The 17,587-nt window shown below is 38.8% G+C and overlaps 1 protein-coding gene across 2 annotated transcripts in view; it reads right to left on the minus strand.

Annotated features, from left to right (window-relative positions):
* Positions 1-17,587, minus strand: part of ankle2 (ankyrin repeat and LEM domain containing 2) — a 46,537-nt gene that overhangs the window by 24,428 nt on the left and 4,522 nt on the right. For both annotated transcript variants that reach the window (XM_061907111.1, XM_061907110.1), the window contains exons 2-5: positions 16,859-17,329; positions 11,567-11,761; positions 5,059-5,243; positions 15-203 (exon numbers count right to left, since the gene is read on the minus strand). In XM_061907111.1, coding sequence (XP_061763095.1) covers positions 15-203; positions 5,059-5,243; positions 11,567-11,761; positions 16,859-17,318 — 1,029 coding nt within the window. In that variant the 5' untranslated portion in view covers positions 17,319-17,329. The remainder of the gene's footprint in view (positions 1-14; positions 204-5,058; positions 5,244-11,566; positions 11,762-16,858; positions 17,330-17,587) is intronic.

Below are 17,587 nucleotides of genomic sequence, written 5' to 3' on the forward strand. Positions count from 1 at the left end.
TGTGACCGACTTACGGCCTTATCTGGAGTGTTGAGGTAAAGATCCACAATATAACGAATGCGTTTCTGCAGCATGCTTTCGTCATCGTCCGGGTACATGAGGCGCATGAACTCTGGGTTCTCCAAGGTGTCCAGCAGTAGCTGGGCGATGCCCGCCTGGTTTTCCTTGGCCGCCACGTGCATTGCGTTATACCTGCAGCCCTCCTGAGGACAAATAGCAATCAACATTGATTGATTGATTGAAACTTTTATTAGTAGATTGCACAGTTCAGTACATATTCCATACAATTGACCTCTAAATGGTAACACCTGATTAAGTCTTTCAACTTGTTTAAGTCGGGGTCCACGTTAAAAGATTACAGTTGGTACAAAATGCGGCTGCTAGACTTTTGACAAGAACAAGAAAGTTTGATCATATTACGCCTGTACTGTATATACCTTTATATACATATATACATACATATATACTCTATACTGTATATACCTTTATATACATATATACATACATATATACCTATACTGTATATACCTTTATATACATAAATACATACATATATACCTATACTGTATATACCTTTATATACATATATACATACATATATACCTATACTGTATATACCTTTATATACATATATACATACATATATACCTATACTGTATATACCTTTATATACATATATACATACATATATACCTGTACTGTATATACCTTTATATACATATATACATACATATATACCTATACTGTATATACCTTTATATACATATATACATACATATATACCTATACTGTATATACCTTTATATACATATATACATACATATATACCTGTACTGTATATACCTTTATATACATATATACATACATATATACCTATACTGTATATACCTTTATATACATATATACATACATATATACCTATACTGTATATACCTTTATATACATATATACATACATATATACCTGTACTGTATATACCTTTATATACATATATACATACATATATACCTATACTGGCTCACCTGCACTGGCTTCCTGTGCACTTAAGATGTGACTTTAAGGTTTTACTACTTACGTATAAAATACTACACGGTCTAGCTCCATCCTATCTTGCCGATTGTATTGTACCATATGTCCCGGCAAGAAATCTGCGTTCAAAGGACTCCGGCTTATTAGTGATTCCCAAAGCCCAAAAAAAGTCTGCGGGCTATAGAGCGTTTTCATTTCGGGCTCCAGTACTCTGGAATGCCCTCCCGGTAAAAGTTCGAGATGCTACCTCAGTAGAAGCATTTAAGTCTCACCTTAAAACTCATTTGTATACTCTAGCCTTTAAATAGACCTCCTTTTTAGACCAGTTGATCTGCCGCTTCTTTTCTTTTTCTCCTATGCCCCACTCTCCCTTGTGGAGAGGGTTCGGTCCGATCCGGTGGCCATGTACTGCTCGCCCGTGTATCGGCTGGGGACATCTCTGCGCTGCTGATCCGCCTCCGCTTGGGATGGTTTCCTGCTGGCCCCGCTGTGAACGGGACTCTCGCTGCTGTGTTGGATCCGCTTTGGACTGGACTCTCGCGACTGTGTTGGATCCATTATGGATTGAACTTTCACAGTATCATGTTAGACCCGCTCGACATCCATTGCTTTCCTCCTCTCCAAGGTTCTCATAGTCATCATTGTCACCGACGTCCCACTGGGTGTGAGTTTTCCTTGCCCTTATGTGGGCCTACCGAGGATGTCGTAGTGGTTTGTGCAGCCCTTTGAGACACTAGTGATTTAGGGCTATATAAGTAAACATTGATTGATTGATTGATCAATCATTCAATAAATGCATAGGCTAGTTTTTACATACCCACGTACGTAATCGATTAACCAATCAAAGGTTGGCGTAAACCAGGGGGATTCAAACCTTTATCCACATACAGAAAAATGTTAAAATGAGTAGAAAACACTAAAACAAAACAAACTGTACAGTGTTTAACACATTTATGTTCAGAAAAGTTGTTCGGTACGCAAAAAGCTATTGTTATTTGTTGGTAAAATAAACTGAAATGGGTAATCAGTCCTTTTTCATAAATAAACGACAACCGTAATATTTTACAAGTCTTCTGACAGCTTGCAAAATTAAATTGGTATGTTCAGGATGCAAGGAATTAAGCATACTTTAACATATTGATCAAAAAGGAATAATAAATAAATAAATAAATGGGTTGTACTTGTATAGCGCTTTTCTACCTTCAAGGTACTCAAAGCGCTTTGACACTACTTCCACATTTACCCATTCACACACACATTCACACACTGATGGAGTTGATTGATTGATTGATTGATACCTGATTGATACTTTTATTAGTAGATTGCACAGTACAGTACATATTCCGTACAATTGACCACTAAATGGTAACACCCCAATAAGTTTCTCAACTTGTTTAAGTTGGGGTCCACGTTAATCAATTCAGGGAGCTGCCATGTAAGGCGCCAACCAGCACCCATCAGGAGCAAGGGTGAAGTGTCTTGCTCAAGGACACAACGGACGTGACGAGGTTGGTACTAGGCGGGATTTGAACCAGGGACCCTCGAGTTGCGCACGGCCACTCTCCCACTTAACATTTTTTATGGTTTTTTTGTTCAACAGTGCATCAGCCCTTTGAGACACTCGTGATTTAGGGCTATATAAGTCAACTTTGATTGATTGATTGGCATTTGCCAATTCATGGAAACAATAATTAAACAATAAGCTGCATTACCTCAGAAAGCTGCAAGGCTCACTCTGGACACCCGGTGCAGGAATCTCAATTAATTGTGCTTTAGTGTTTCCCAAACATTTCTTCATTTTTGCTGCGGCCACCACTGACAAATTTAAACTGCCACTAATACAGTGTTTTTCAACCACTGTGCCGCGGCACATTGGTGTGCCGTGAGATACAGTCTGGTGAAATTATCTAATTTCACCTATTTGAGGTTAAATATATGTTTTGCAAAGCAGTAATTCTAGTCGGTAAATGATGTGTGTTGTCTAGAGCTCGGCAGAGTAAACCTGTAATTCTCCTCCATATCAGTAGGTGGCAGCCGGTAGTTACTAGCTTTGTAGGAGTTGGAAACAGCGGGAGGTAGCGTGCAGGTAAAAAGGTGTCCAATGCTTAAACCGGGGGTCGGCAACCCGCAGCTCTTTAGCGCCGCCATAGTGGCTCTCTGGAGCTTTTTCAAAAATGTATGAAAAATGTAAAAAAATTAGGGGAAAATAATACATTTTTTGTTTTAATACGGTTTCTGCAGGAGGACAAACATGACACAAACCTCCCCAATTGTTATAAAGCACGCTGTTTATATTAAACATGCTTCACTGATTCGAGTATTTGCCGAGCGACGTTTTGTCCTACTCATTTTGACGGTCCTTGAACTCACCGTGGTTTGTTTACATGTACAACTTTCTCCGACCTTCTAAGACGTGTTTTACGCCACTTCTTTTTCTGTCTCATTTTGTCCGGCAAACTTTTAAAGTTGTGCGTGAATGCACGAAGGTGAGTTTTGTTGATGTTATTGACTTGTGTGGAGCGCTAATCAGACATATTTGGTCACTGCATGACTGCAAGCTAATCGATGCTAACATGTTATTTAGGCCAGCTGAGTGTACATATTGCATCATTATGACTCATTTGTAGCTATATTTGAGGTCATTTAGTTTCCTGTAAGTCCTCATAATTCAATTTATATGTCATGACACACTCTGTATGTAATCCATCCATCCATCTTCTTCCGCTTATCCGAGGTCGGGTCGCGGGGGCAACAGCCTAAGCAGGGAAACCCAGACTTCCCTTTCCCCAGCCACTTCGTCTAGCTCTTCCCGGGGGATCCCGAGGCGTTCCCAGGCCAGCCGGGAGACATAGTCTTCCCAACGTGTCCTGGGTCTTCCCCGTGGCCTCCTACCGGTTGGACGTGCCCTAAACACCTCCCTAGGGAGGCGTTCGGGTGGCATCCTGACCAGAAGCCCGAACCACCTCATCTGGCTCCTCTCCATGTGAAGGAGCAGCGGCTTTACTTTGAGTTCCTCCCGGATGGCAGAGCTTCTCACCCTATCTCTAAGGGAGAGACCCAAATTCATTTGGGCCGCTTGTACCCGTGATCTTGTCCTTTCGGTCATGACCCAAAGCTCATGACCATAGGTGAGGATGGGAACGTAGATCGACCGGTAAATTGAGAGCTTTTCCTTCCGGCTCAGCTCCTTCTTCACCACAACGGATCGATACAACGTCCGCATTACTGAAGACGCCGCACCGATCCGCCTGTCGATCTCACCATCCACTCTTCCCCCACTCGTGAACAAGACTCCTAGGTACTTGAACTCCTCCACTTGGGGCAGGGTCTCCCCCCCAACCCGGAGATGGCACTCCACCCTTTCCCGGGCGAGAACCATGGACTCTGTATGTAATATGGCTTTTAATTTTTTGCGACTCCAGACAGATTTGTTTTTGGTCCAATATGGCGGTATAGCTCGGTTGGTAGAGCGGCCGTGCCAGCAACTTGAGGGTTGCAGGTTGGATTCCCGCTTGTGCCATCCTAGCTACTGCCGTTGTGTCCTTGGGCAAGACACTTTACCCACCTGCTCCCAGTGCCACCCACACTGGTTTAAATGTAACTTAGATATTGGGTGTCACTATGTAAAGCGCTTTGAGTCACTTGAGAAAAGCGCTATATAAATATAATTCACTTCACTTCACTCTTTCAACATTTTGGGTTGCCGACCCTTGGCTTAAACCAGAAATAAACAAAAGATGAGCGCCCCTAAAAAAAAGGCATTAGAGCTTAAGGAAGGCTATGCAGAAAACTAATGGCTACAAAGTAAACAAAAACAGAATGCTGGAGGACAGCAAAGACTTACTGTGGAGCAAAGATGGCGTCCACAATCTGAACATGACATGACAATCAACAATGTTCCCACAAAGAAGGATAAAAACAACTGAAATATTCTTCATCGCTAAACCTGTATCGTGTTTATGATGTTTTTTTCTGATTGAGTGTAGAAAGTAATATAGCAGCGACACGTGAAGTGTTTCCTAGGTTTACCTGCACAATAGTGGGGTTGTCGCCTGAGCCAATGAGATAGCGTGGGTTGCTCCAGACCAGCTCACTGAAGGCTGCCTCATCTCCCTTCTCTGCAGGTTTTCTCAGCTTGGTCGTTAGGTCCTGTGTGCGTGGGCTCTTAAAACTGTTGGCCCGCTCCCGGTTAATGGTGTCCACCTCCATGTTGTCTAGCGTGTGGACAAAGACAAGAGTGAGGAGCCAGCAGGGGGGGGGCTGGGAGTGCAACATTCATGTGGAAACACAAAAATATATCTGCGTGTAGATCAGGGGTCACCAAACTTTTTGAAAGCAAGAGCTACTTCTTGGGTACTGATTAATGCCAAGGGCTACCAGTTTGATACACACTTAAATTGCCAGAAATAGCCAATTTACTCAATGAACCTTTAATAAATAAATAAATGGGTTGTACTTGTATAGCGCTTTTCTACCTTCAAGGTACTCAAAGCGCTTTGACACTACTTCCACATTTACCCATTCACACACACATTCACACACTGATGGAGGGAGCTGCCATGCAAGGCGCCAACCAGCACCCATCAGGAGCAAGGGTGAAGTGTCTTGCTCAAGGACACAACGGACGTGACGAGGTTGGTACTAGGTGGGGATTGAACCAGGGACGCTCGGGTTGCGCACGGCCACTCTACCCACTGCGCCACGCCGTCCCTAAATATATATATATATAAAATAATGGGTATTTTTGTCTGTCATTCCGTCATACATTTTTTTTTCCTTTTACGGAAGGTTTTTTGTCGAGAATAAATGATGAAAAAAACACTTAATTGAACGGTTTAAAAGAGGAGAAAACACAAAGAAAATCAAAATTAAATTTTGAAACATAATTTATCTTTAATTTAGAGTTTTTAAAATTCAAAATTCAACCGAAAAACCCCCCAGAAAAACTAGCTGATTCGAATCTTTTTATATATATATATATACTCATCCACAACAGTACACCATGGCAAAAAAAGAACAGTTCAACATTGGACGTTACTATGGGGAGTTTTGATGGAGCAGAAACGTGCAAACTCGTTGGGAGTTTCCTCTTCTCCCAGCTTGCTGGCCTCAACCTGAACCTTGGCATTTACCGTGATGATGGTCTGGCAGTGTGCCGCGCCTCGCCAAGGAGCAGCGAGAACACCAAGAAGCGCATATGCCAAATCTTCAAAGAAAACGGCCTACGGATCACGATTGAAGCCAACAAGCAAACCGTCAACTTCCTCGACGTCACTTTCAACCTGAGAAATAACAACTACCAACCATTCACCAAACCCAACACAACACTCCAATACGTGCACCATGACAGCAACCACCCACCCACCACCACGAAAAGAATACCTACCGGAATTAATAAAAGACTATCGATTCTGTCATCCAGCAAAGCTGAATTCGACCAAGCAACCCCCCCGTACCAGAAAGCACTTGATGAAAGCGGATACAACTTCACCCTCACCTATAAACCCACTCCAGGAAACCAACCAAAAAAGAGCAGAAAACGAAACAACATCATCTGGTACAATCCGCCATTCAGCAAAGACGTCTCAACCAACATCGGCCGCAAGTTCCTCACTCTGATCGACAAACACTTCCCCAAAGGCAACACCCTAAGAAAAATATTCAACAAGAACAACATTAAATTGAGCTACAGCTGTATGAATAACATGCAACAAATCATTTCAAACCACAACAAAGCAACTGCAAAAGGACTGCCTACCCCCAGACTAAACGACTCTGAAACCAATAAGGAATGTAACTGTCGCAAGAAACCTGATTGCCCTCTCAACGGAAGGTGCTTACAGACATCAGTGGTTTACCAAGCAAAGGTAATACGCAAGGACATTAACACATCCGACACGTACGTAGGATTAACCGAAGGAGCGTTCAAAACAAGATGGAATAATCACAACGCCTCCTTTAGAAACCAGACTTTGCAGAATTCTACAGAACTCAGCAAACACATTTGGAACCTCAAAGACAATAATGTTGAATATTCAATAACATGGCAAATTCTTGCATGCAGCACACCTTACAACAGTGGTAATAAAAGATGCAACCTATGCTTAAAAGAGAAACTGTTTATTATATATCATCCAGATCTATCATCCCTCAACAAGCGCAGTGAAATCATTTCAACATGCCGCCACAGACGGAAACACCTCCTAGGTAACACATGAGCCAATCACCACACCCTACACCTGCCTGTACCCACCCACTCTGTGCTCTATATAAACCATTGTATGTGAATGCTTCCATTAAAACCTCCTGATGATTGAGGGAACCCCTCATGAAACAGATCTGTAGAGATGAAGTAGTCTTGTGATTTTTTTCCCACACCTACATATATATATATATATATATATGTGTAGGTGTGGGAAAATTCACAAGACTACTTTATCTCTACAGAACTGTTTCATGAGGGGTTCCCTCAATCATGAGGAGATTGAGGGAAAACCCTCATGAAACAGTTCTGTAGAGATAAAATAGTCTTGTGATTTTTCCCACACCTACATATTGCGCTCTACCACGGTATCGAGCACTATTCTCTGGATAATCCAATAGAGACATATATATATATATATATATATATATATATATATATGAATGAGTTGGGAAATTGTGTTAGATGTAAATATAAACGTAATACAATGAATTTGCAAATCATTTTCAACCCATATTTGATGTTCAAACTGATAAACTGTTTTTTTTTGTGCAAATAATCATTAACTTTAGAATTTGATGCAAGCAACACGTGACAAAGAAGTTGGGAAAGGTGGCAGTGAATACTGATAAAGTTGAGGAATGCTCATCAAACACTTAGATGGAACATCCCACAGTTGGGTGCCATGATTGGGTATAAAAGCAGCTTCCATGAAATGCTAAGTAATTCACAAACAAGGATGGGGCGAGGGTCACCAATTTGTAAGCAAATTGTCGAACAGTTTTAGAACAACATTTCTCAACGAGCTATTGAAAGGAATTTAGGGATTTTACCATCTACGGTCCGTACAATCATCAAAAGGTTCAGAGAATCTGGAGAAATCACAGCACGTAAGCGATGATATTACGGACCTTTGATCCCTCAGGCAGTACTGCATCAAAAACCGACATCAGTGTGTAAAGGATATCACCACATGGGCTCAGGAACACTTCATAAAACCACTGTCAGTAACTACAGTTGGACGCTACATCTGTAAGTGCAAGGTAAAACTCTATTATGCAAAGCCAAACCCATTTATCAACAACACCCTGAAACGTCGCCGGCTTCGCTGGGCCCGAGCTCATCTGAGATGGACTGATGCAAAGTGGAAAAGTGTTCTGTGGTCTGACGAGTCCACATTTCAAATTATATTTGGAAACAGAGGACGTGGTGTCCCCCAGAACAAAGAGGAAAATAACTATTCAGATTGATATAGGCGCAAAGTTCAAAAGCCAGCATCTGTGATGGTATGGGGGTGCATCAGTGCCCAAGGCATGGGTAACTTACACATCTGTGAAGGCACCATTAATGCTGAAAGGTACATACAGGTTTTGGAGGAACATATGTTGTCATCCAAGCAACATTATCATGGACGCCCCTGCTTATTTCAGCAAGACAATGCCAACCCACGTGCTACAACAGCCTGGCTTCGTAGTAAAAGAGTGCGGGTGCTTTTCTGGCCCGCCTGCAGTCCAGACCTGTCTCTCCTCAAAAATGTGTGGCGCATTATGAAGTGTAAAATACGACAGGGGAGACCCCGGACTGTTGAAGGACTGAAGCTCTACATAAAACAAGAATGGGAAAGAATTCCACTTTCAAAGCTTCAACAATTAGTTTCCTCAGTTCCCAAACGTTTATTGAGTGTTGTTGAAAGAAAAGGTGATGTAACACAGTGGTGAACATGCCCTTTCCCAACTACTTTGGCACATGTTGCAGCCATGAAACTGTAAGTTAATTATTATTTGCAAAAAAAAATAAAGTTTATGAGTTTGAACATCAAATATCTTGTCTCTGTAGTGCATTTAATTGAATATGGGTTGAAAAGGATTTGCAAATCATTGTATTCTGTTTATATTTACATCTAACACAATTTCCCAACTCATATGGAAACGGGGTTTGTATATATATAAATATACATTATATGTATATACACACACACACATATATATGGGTGGCATAGCTCGGTTGGTAGAGTGGCCGTGCCAGCAACTTGATAGTTGCAGGTTCGATTCCCGCTTGTGCCATCCTAGTCACTGCCGTTGTGTCCTTGGGCAAGACACTTTACCCACCTGCTCCCAGTGCCACCCACACTGGTTTAAATGTAACTTAGATATTGGGTGTCACTATGTAAAGCGCTTTGAGTCGCTTGAGAAAAGCGCTATATAAATATAATTCACAATTCACACACACATATATATATATATATATGTATGTATATAATTTGGCCCTGTGATGAAGTGGCGTCCTGTCCAGGGTGTACATCGCCTTCCGCCAGATTGTAGCTGAGATAGGCACAAGAGACCCCAAAGGGAATAAGCGGTAGAAAATGGATGGATGGATATGTAACATATACATTATATTACTTACATTTGTTTTCATTTAAAGAAAATCAACCAATTTTGAGGTGCAGCAGCTTTATATAGCGGTATAGCTCGGTTGGTAGAGTGGCCGTGCCAGCAACTTGAGGGTTGCAGGTTCGATTCCCGCTTCTGCCATCTTAGTCACTGCCGTTGTGTCCTTGGGCAGGACACTTTACCCACCTGCTCCCAATGCCACCCACACTGGTTTAAATGTAACTTAGATATTGGGTTTCACTATGTAAAGCGCTTTGAGTCACTAGAGAAAAGCGCTATATAAATATAATTCACAATTCACACACACATATATATATATGTATATATATAATTTGGCCCTGTGATGAGGTGGCGTCCTGTCCAGGGTGTACGTCGCCTTCCGCCAGATTGTAGCTGAGATAGGCACCAGCGACTCCAAAGGGAATAAGCGGTAGAAAATGGATGGATGGATGGATGGATATGTAAGATATACATTATATTACTTACATTTGTTTTCATTTAAAGAAAATCAACTAATTTTGAGGTGCAGCAGCTTTATATAGCGGTATAGCTCGGTTGGTAGAGTGGCCGTGTCAGCAACTTGAGGGTTGCAGGTTCGATTCCCGCTTCTGCCATCTTAGTCACTGCCGTTGTGTCCTTGGGCAAGACACTTTACCCACCTGCTCCCAGTGCCACCCACACTGGTTTAAATGTAACTAAGATATTGGGTTTCACTATGTAAAGCGCTTTGAGTCACTTGAGAAAAGCGCTATATAAATATAATTCACAATTCACAAACACACACATATATATATATATATATATATATATATATATATATATATATATATATATATATATATATATATATATATATATATATATATATATTTGGCCCTGCGATGAGGTGGCGACTTGTCCAGGGTGTACGCCGCCTTCCGCCAGATTGTAGCTGAGATAGGCACCAGCGACCCCAAAGGGAATAAGCGGTAGAAATGGATGGATGGATGGATGGATATGTAACATATACATTATATTACTTTAATTTGTTTTCATTTAAAGAAAATCAACCAATTTTGAGGTGCAGCAGCTTTTATTTTGCCGGGGTAGGCCGCCACGATCAACTACATTCGGGGAAACGCACATAAAGACACTTGCTGTGGCATCTTGGATACATAGTCTGCTTATTAGCAAGTGCATGAGCGCTCAATTTTAAACGTAAAACATTTTTGCCATCGTTGCTTGTGTTAGGCTTAAGTATTTCATGGAATATTATCTAGTCAAATTCAGTTAAAATTACATGGGTAACTTACACATCTGTGAAGGCACCATTAATGCTGAAAGGTACATACAGGTTTAGGAGGAACATATGTTGTCATCCAAGCAACATTATCATGGACGCCCCTGCTTATTTCAGCAAGACAATGCCAACCCACGTGCTACAACAGCCTGGCTTCGTAGTAAAAGAGTGCGGGTGCTTTTCTAGCCCGCCTGCAGTCCAGACCTGTCTCTCCTCAAAAATGTGTGGCGCATTATGAAGTGTAAAATACGACAGGGGAGACCCCGGACTGTTGAAGGACTGAAGCTCTACATAAAACAAGAATGGGAAAGAATTCCATGTTCAAAGCTTCAACAATTATTTTCCTCAGTTCCCAAACGTTTATTGAGTGTTGTTAAAAGAAAAGGTGATGTAACACAGTGGTGAACATGCCCTTTCCCAACTACTTTGGCACTTGTTGCAGCCATGAAATTCCAAGTTAATTATTATTTGCAAAAAAAAATAAAGTTTTAACATTTTAACTGATTTTATAGAAAAAAACTGAATTCAATCCATGAAAATCCGTCGAGCCCCCCCTTAGCCACGAGAGAGAAAACGTCCATGTTCACAATCTACCGGAACTTCAGGTTGCAGCTGACTTCCACAGCACATGTCATCATGATGTTATCTATGAAGCATTCTCACCTTTATTGAAGACCTGGCCGGGTTTTACAGGAGACACGCATGCTGTAGATTTGCTAGTCGAGGGGAAGTAGTCACACATCCCTTTGGCAAACTTCTCAGCATCCTCACGGTTGGAAAAAGCTTTAAAGCGTGCGCCCTTCATCACTTTCACAGCCTGAAGGGCGTCTTTTTTGTCCGTGTAGACAAGTGATCGCTCTGTAAACACACAATAAGATTCAGCACTGGTATTTCCAACAAAGAGTCGATAGACTTTAGCACAGTGGTTCTTAACCTTGTTGGAGGTACCGACCCCCACCAGTTTCATACACGCATTCACCGAACCCTTCTTTAGTTAAAAATAAAATGTGGTTTTTTTCCAATTCAAGACAAAGTGATATGTTTTTGGTAATACTTTATTATAGGGAACATATTCTAAGTAACATAGACTTAATTTAGAGTTATTTGGACACTTGGGGAACATATTCTAAGTAATAAAGACTTCATTTAGAGTTATTTGGACACTCGGGGAACATATTCTAAGTAACAAAGACTTAATTTAGAGTTATTTGGACACTCTGGGAACATATTTTAAGTAATAAATACTTAATTTAGAGTTATTTGGACACTCGGGGAACATATTCTAAGTAATAAATATTTAATTTAGAGTTATTTGGACACTAGGGGAACATATTCTAAGTAATAAAGACCTAATTTAGAGTTATTTGGACACTCGGGGAACATATTCTAAGTAAGAAAGACTTCATTTAAAGTTATTTGGACACACAGGGCACATATTCTAAGCAATAAAGACTTAAATTAGAGTTATTTGGACACTCGGGGAACATATTCTAAGTAATAAATATTTAATTTAGAGTTATTTGGACACTAGGGGAAAATATTCTAAGTAATAAAGACTTAATTTAGAGTTATTTGGACACTCAGGGCACATATTCTAAGTAAAAAATACTTAATTTAGAGTTATTTGGACACTAGCGGAACATATTCTAAGTAATAAATACTTAATTTAGAGTTATTTGGACACTCGGGGAACATATTCTAAGTAACAAAGACTTAATTTAGAGTTATTTGGACACTAGTGGAACATATTCTAAGTAATAAAGACTTAATTTAGAGTTATTTGGACACTCGAGGAACATATTCTAAGTAACAAAGACTTAATTTAGAGTTATTTGGAAACTAGTGGAACATATTCTAAGTAATAAAGACTTAATTTAGAGTTATTTGGACACTCGGGGAACATATTCTCAGTAACAAAGACTTAATTTAGAGTTATTTGGACACTAGTGGAACATATTCTAAGTAACAAAGACTTAATTTAGAGTTATTTGGACACTAGTGGAACATATTCTAAGTAATAAAGACTTAATTTTGAGTTATTTGGACACTCGAGGAACATATTCTAAGTAACAAAGACTTAATTTAGAGTTATTTGGACACTAGTGGAACATATTCTAAGTAACAAAGACCTAATTTAGAGTTATTTGGACACTCGGGGAACATATTCTAAGTAATAAAGACTTAATTTAGAGTTATTTGGACACTCGGGGAACATATTCTAAGTAATAAAGACTTAAATTAGAGTTATTTGGACACTCGGGGAACATATTCTAAGTAATAAATACTTAATTTAGAGTTATTTGGACACTCGGGGAACATATTCTAAGTAATAAAGACTTCATTTAGAGTTATTTGGACACTAGGGGAACATATTCTAAGTAACAAAGACTTAATTTAGAGTTATTTGGACACTCAGGGGAACATATTCTAAGTAATAAAGACTTCATTTAGAGTTATTTGGACACTCGGGGAACATATTCTGAGTAATAAAGACTTAAATTAGAGTTATTTGGACACTCGGGGAACATATTCTAAGTGACAAAGACTTAAATTTGAGTTATTTGGACACTCGGGGAACATATTCTAAGTAATAAAGACTTAATTTAGAGTTATTTGGACACTAGGGGAACATATTTTAAGTAATAAAGACTTAAATTAGAGTTATTTGGACACTAGGAGAACATATTCTAAGTAACAAAGACTTAATTTAGAGTTATTTGGACACTCAGGGGAACATATTCTAAGTAATAAAGACTTCATTTAGAGTTATTTGGACACTCGGGGAACATATTCTGAGTAATAAAGACTTAAATTAGAGTTATTTGGACACTCGGGGAACATATTCTAAGTAACAAAGACTTAAATTTGAGTTATTTGGACACTCGGGGAACATATTCTAAGTAATAAAGACTTAATTTAGAGTTATTTGGACACTAGGGGAACATATTTTAAGTAATAAAGACTTAAATTAGAGTTATTTGGACACTAGGAGAACATATTCTAAGTAACAAAGACTTAAATTAGAGTTATTTGGACACTAGGAGAACATATTCTAAGTAATAAAGACTTAAATTAGAGTTATTTGGACACTAGCGGAACATATTCTAAGTAATAAATACTTAATTTTGAGTTATTTGGACACTAGGGGAACATATTATAAGCAATAAAGACTTAATTTAGAGTTATTTGGACACTCAGGGCACATATTCTAAGTAATAAAGACTTAAATTAGAGTTATTTGGACACTAGGAGAACATATTCAAAGTAATAAAGACTTAATTTAGAGTTATTTGGACACTCGGGGAACATATTCAAAGTAATAAAGACTTAATTTAGAGTTATTTGGAAACTCTGGGAAATTATTCTAAGTAATAAAGACTTAATTTAGAGTTATTTGGACACTCAGGGAACATATTCTAAGTAACAAAGACCTAATTTAGAGTTATTTGGACACTCGGGGAACACATTCTAAGAAATAAAGACTTAATTTAGAGTTATTTGGACACTCGGGGAACATATTCTAAGTAACAAAGACCTAATTTAGAGTTATTTGGACACTCAGGGAACATATTCTAAGTAATAAAGACTTCATTTAAAGTTATTTGGACACACAGGGCACATATTCTAAGCAATAAAGACTTAAATTAGAGTTATTTGGACACTTGGGGAAAATATTCTAAGTAATAAAGACTTAATTGAGAGTTATTTGGACACTACGGGAACATATTCTAAGTAATAAAGACTTAAATTAGAGTTATTTGGACACTCGGGGAACATATTCTAAGTAATAAATACTTAATTTAGAGTTATTTGGACACTCGGGGAACATATTCTAAGTAATAAAGACTTAAATTAGAGTTATTTGGACACTCGGGGAACATATTCTAAGTAATAAATACTTAATTTAGAGTTATTTGGACACTCGGGGAACATATTCTAAGTAATAAAGACTTAAATTTGAGTTATTTGGACACTAGGAGAACATATTCTAAGTAATAAATACTTAATTTAGAGTTATTTGGACACTCGGGGAACATATTCTAAGTAATAAAGACTTAAATTAGAGTTATTTGGACACTCAGGGAACATATTCTAAGTAATAAAGACTTCATTTAGAGTTATTTGGACACTAGCGGAACATATTCTAAGTAATAAAGACTTAATTTAGAGTTATTTGGACACTCTGGGAAATTATTCTAAGTAATAAAGACTTAATTTAGAGTTATTTGGACACTCGGGGAACATATTTTAAGTAACAAAGACCTAATTTAGAGTTATTTGGACACTCAGGGAACATATTCTAAGTAATAAGGACTTAATTTAGAGTTATTTGGACACTCAGGGAACATATTCTAAGTAACAAAGACCTAATTTAGAGTTATTTGGACACTAGCGGAACATATTCTAAGTAATAAAGACTTAATTTAAGAGTTATTTGGACACTCGGGGAACATATTCAAAGTAATAAATACTTAATTTAGAGTTATTTGGACACTTAGGGAACATATTCTAAGTAATAAAGACTTAATTTTGAGTTATTTGGACACTCTGGGAAATTATTCTAAGTAATAAAGACTTAATTTAGAGTTATTTGGACACTCAGGGAACATATTCTAAGTAACAAAGACCTAATTTAGAGTTATTTGGACACTCGGGGAACACATTCTAAGAAATAAAGACTTAATTTAGAGTTATTTGGACACTCGGGGAACATATTCTAAGTAACAAAGACCTAATTTAGAGTTATTTGGACACTCAGGGAACATATTCTAAGTAATAAAGACTTCATTTAAAGTTATTTGGACACACAGGGCACATATTCTAAGCAATAAAGACTTAAATTAGAGTTATTTGGACACTTGGGGAAAATATTCTAAGTAATAAAGACTTAATTGAGAGTTATTTGGACACTACGGGAACATATTCTAAGTAATAAAGACTTAAATTAGAGTTATTTGGACACTCGGGGAACATATTCTAAGTAATAAATACTTAATTTAGAGTTATTTGGACACTCGGGGAACATATTCTAAGTAATAAAGACTTAAATTAGAGTTATTTGGACACTCGGGGAACATATTCTAAGTAATAAATACTTAATTTAGAGTTATTTGGACACTCGGGGAACATATTCTAAGTAATAAAGACTTAAATTTGAGTTATTTGGACACTAGGAGAACATATTCTAAGTAATAAATACTTAATTTAGAGTTATTTGGACACTCGGGGAACATATTCTAAGTAATAAAGACTTAAATTAGAGTTATTTGGACACTCAGGGAACATATTCTAAGTAATAAAGACTTCATTTAGAGTTATTTGGACACTAGCGGAACATATTCTAAGTAATAAAGACTTAATTTAGAGTTATTTGGACACTCTGGGAAATTATTCTAAGTAATAAAGACTTAATTTAGAGTTATTTGGACACTCGGGGAACATATTTTAAGTAACAAAGACCTAATTTAGAGTTATTTGGACACTCAGGGAACATATTCTAAGTAATAAGGACTTAATTTAGAGTTATTTGGACACTCAGGGAACATATTCTAAGTAACAAAGACCTAATTTAGAGTTATTTGGACACTAGCGGAACATATTCTAAGTAATAAAGACTTAATTTAAGAGTTATTTGGACACTCGGGGAACATATTCAAAGTAATAAATACTTAATTTAGAGTTATTTGGACACTTAGGGAACATATTCTAAGTAATAAAGACTTAATTTTGAGTTATTTGCCTAGGGTTAGGGTCGGGTTTAGAGGGTCAGGGTTATAATACGACCATGCCGAATAAGGCATTAATAAGTGTTAAGAACCACTGCTTTACCATAAGGCTAGACAAATATATCATCGTGATCGTAGTTCAAGCCTAAGCAAAAAAATGTAACTAGAATTTCATTTTTTTTACATTCCAGGTGACAAGATGGTATGCTCTGATATTTGTCTTTCTTACCATTCCGAGATAAAATATCCTCCCACAGAGGACATACTCCATAGTAAAAAGCTGGGGGCACTTGTGCGTCTCTTGAAGTAGATTCCATTGCGGGTTGACAACTGGAGCTGTTGCAAGCCCCTGCTGAGATCTGGTCTTCCTCTGGCGGGTTGAGACCCACACCATAGCCGAAGTCCAGCTCCTCATTTGAGCTCCTGCTTACTGCATCGGTTGATTTGGCACACGGTAAAGGTATGACATGGTCGCCCACTGAAGCCAAGTCATCGGCGCCCCTGGCGGACGAGCCGTCGTCCGAGTCGGTGGTACTCCTTTCCGGACCGGCGAGCGCTCGGGCCAGTTTCCTCTCAAAGATGGCTCGAGTGGTGGCGGTAATGGGGCCGCACTTCAGGTCTGCTCGGGCAAATTCCTCACGCAGTTGATCAGCGGTCAGCTCCTTCAGCCTGGTCAGAACTGCATCCATACTTCAGCTCCCTGGAAAACACCGAAATATGCCTTAGCTATCGAGACAACCAGCTTTTAAAGGCCTACTGAAATGAGATGTTCTTATTCAAACGGGGATAGCAGGTCCATTCTATGTGTCATACTTCATCATTTTGCCATATTGCCATATTTTTGCTGAAAGGATTTAGTAGAGAACATCCACGATAAAGTTCGCAACTTTTGGTCGCTAATGAAAAAAGCCTTGCCTGTACCGGAAGTAGCAGACGATGTGTGTGTGACAACACGGGT

This window comes from Nerophis ophidion, linkage group LG07, assembly GCF_033978795.1.
Source record: "Nerophis ophidion isolate RoL-2023_Sa linkage group LG07, RoL_Noph_v1.0, whole genome shotgun sequence".
Classification (NCBI taxonomy): Eukaryota; Metazoa; Chordata; class Actinopteri; order Syngnathiformes; family Syngnathidae; genus Nerophis; species Nerophis ophidion.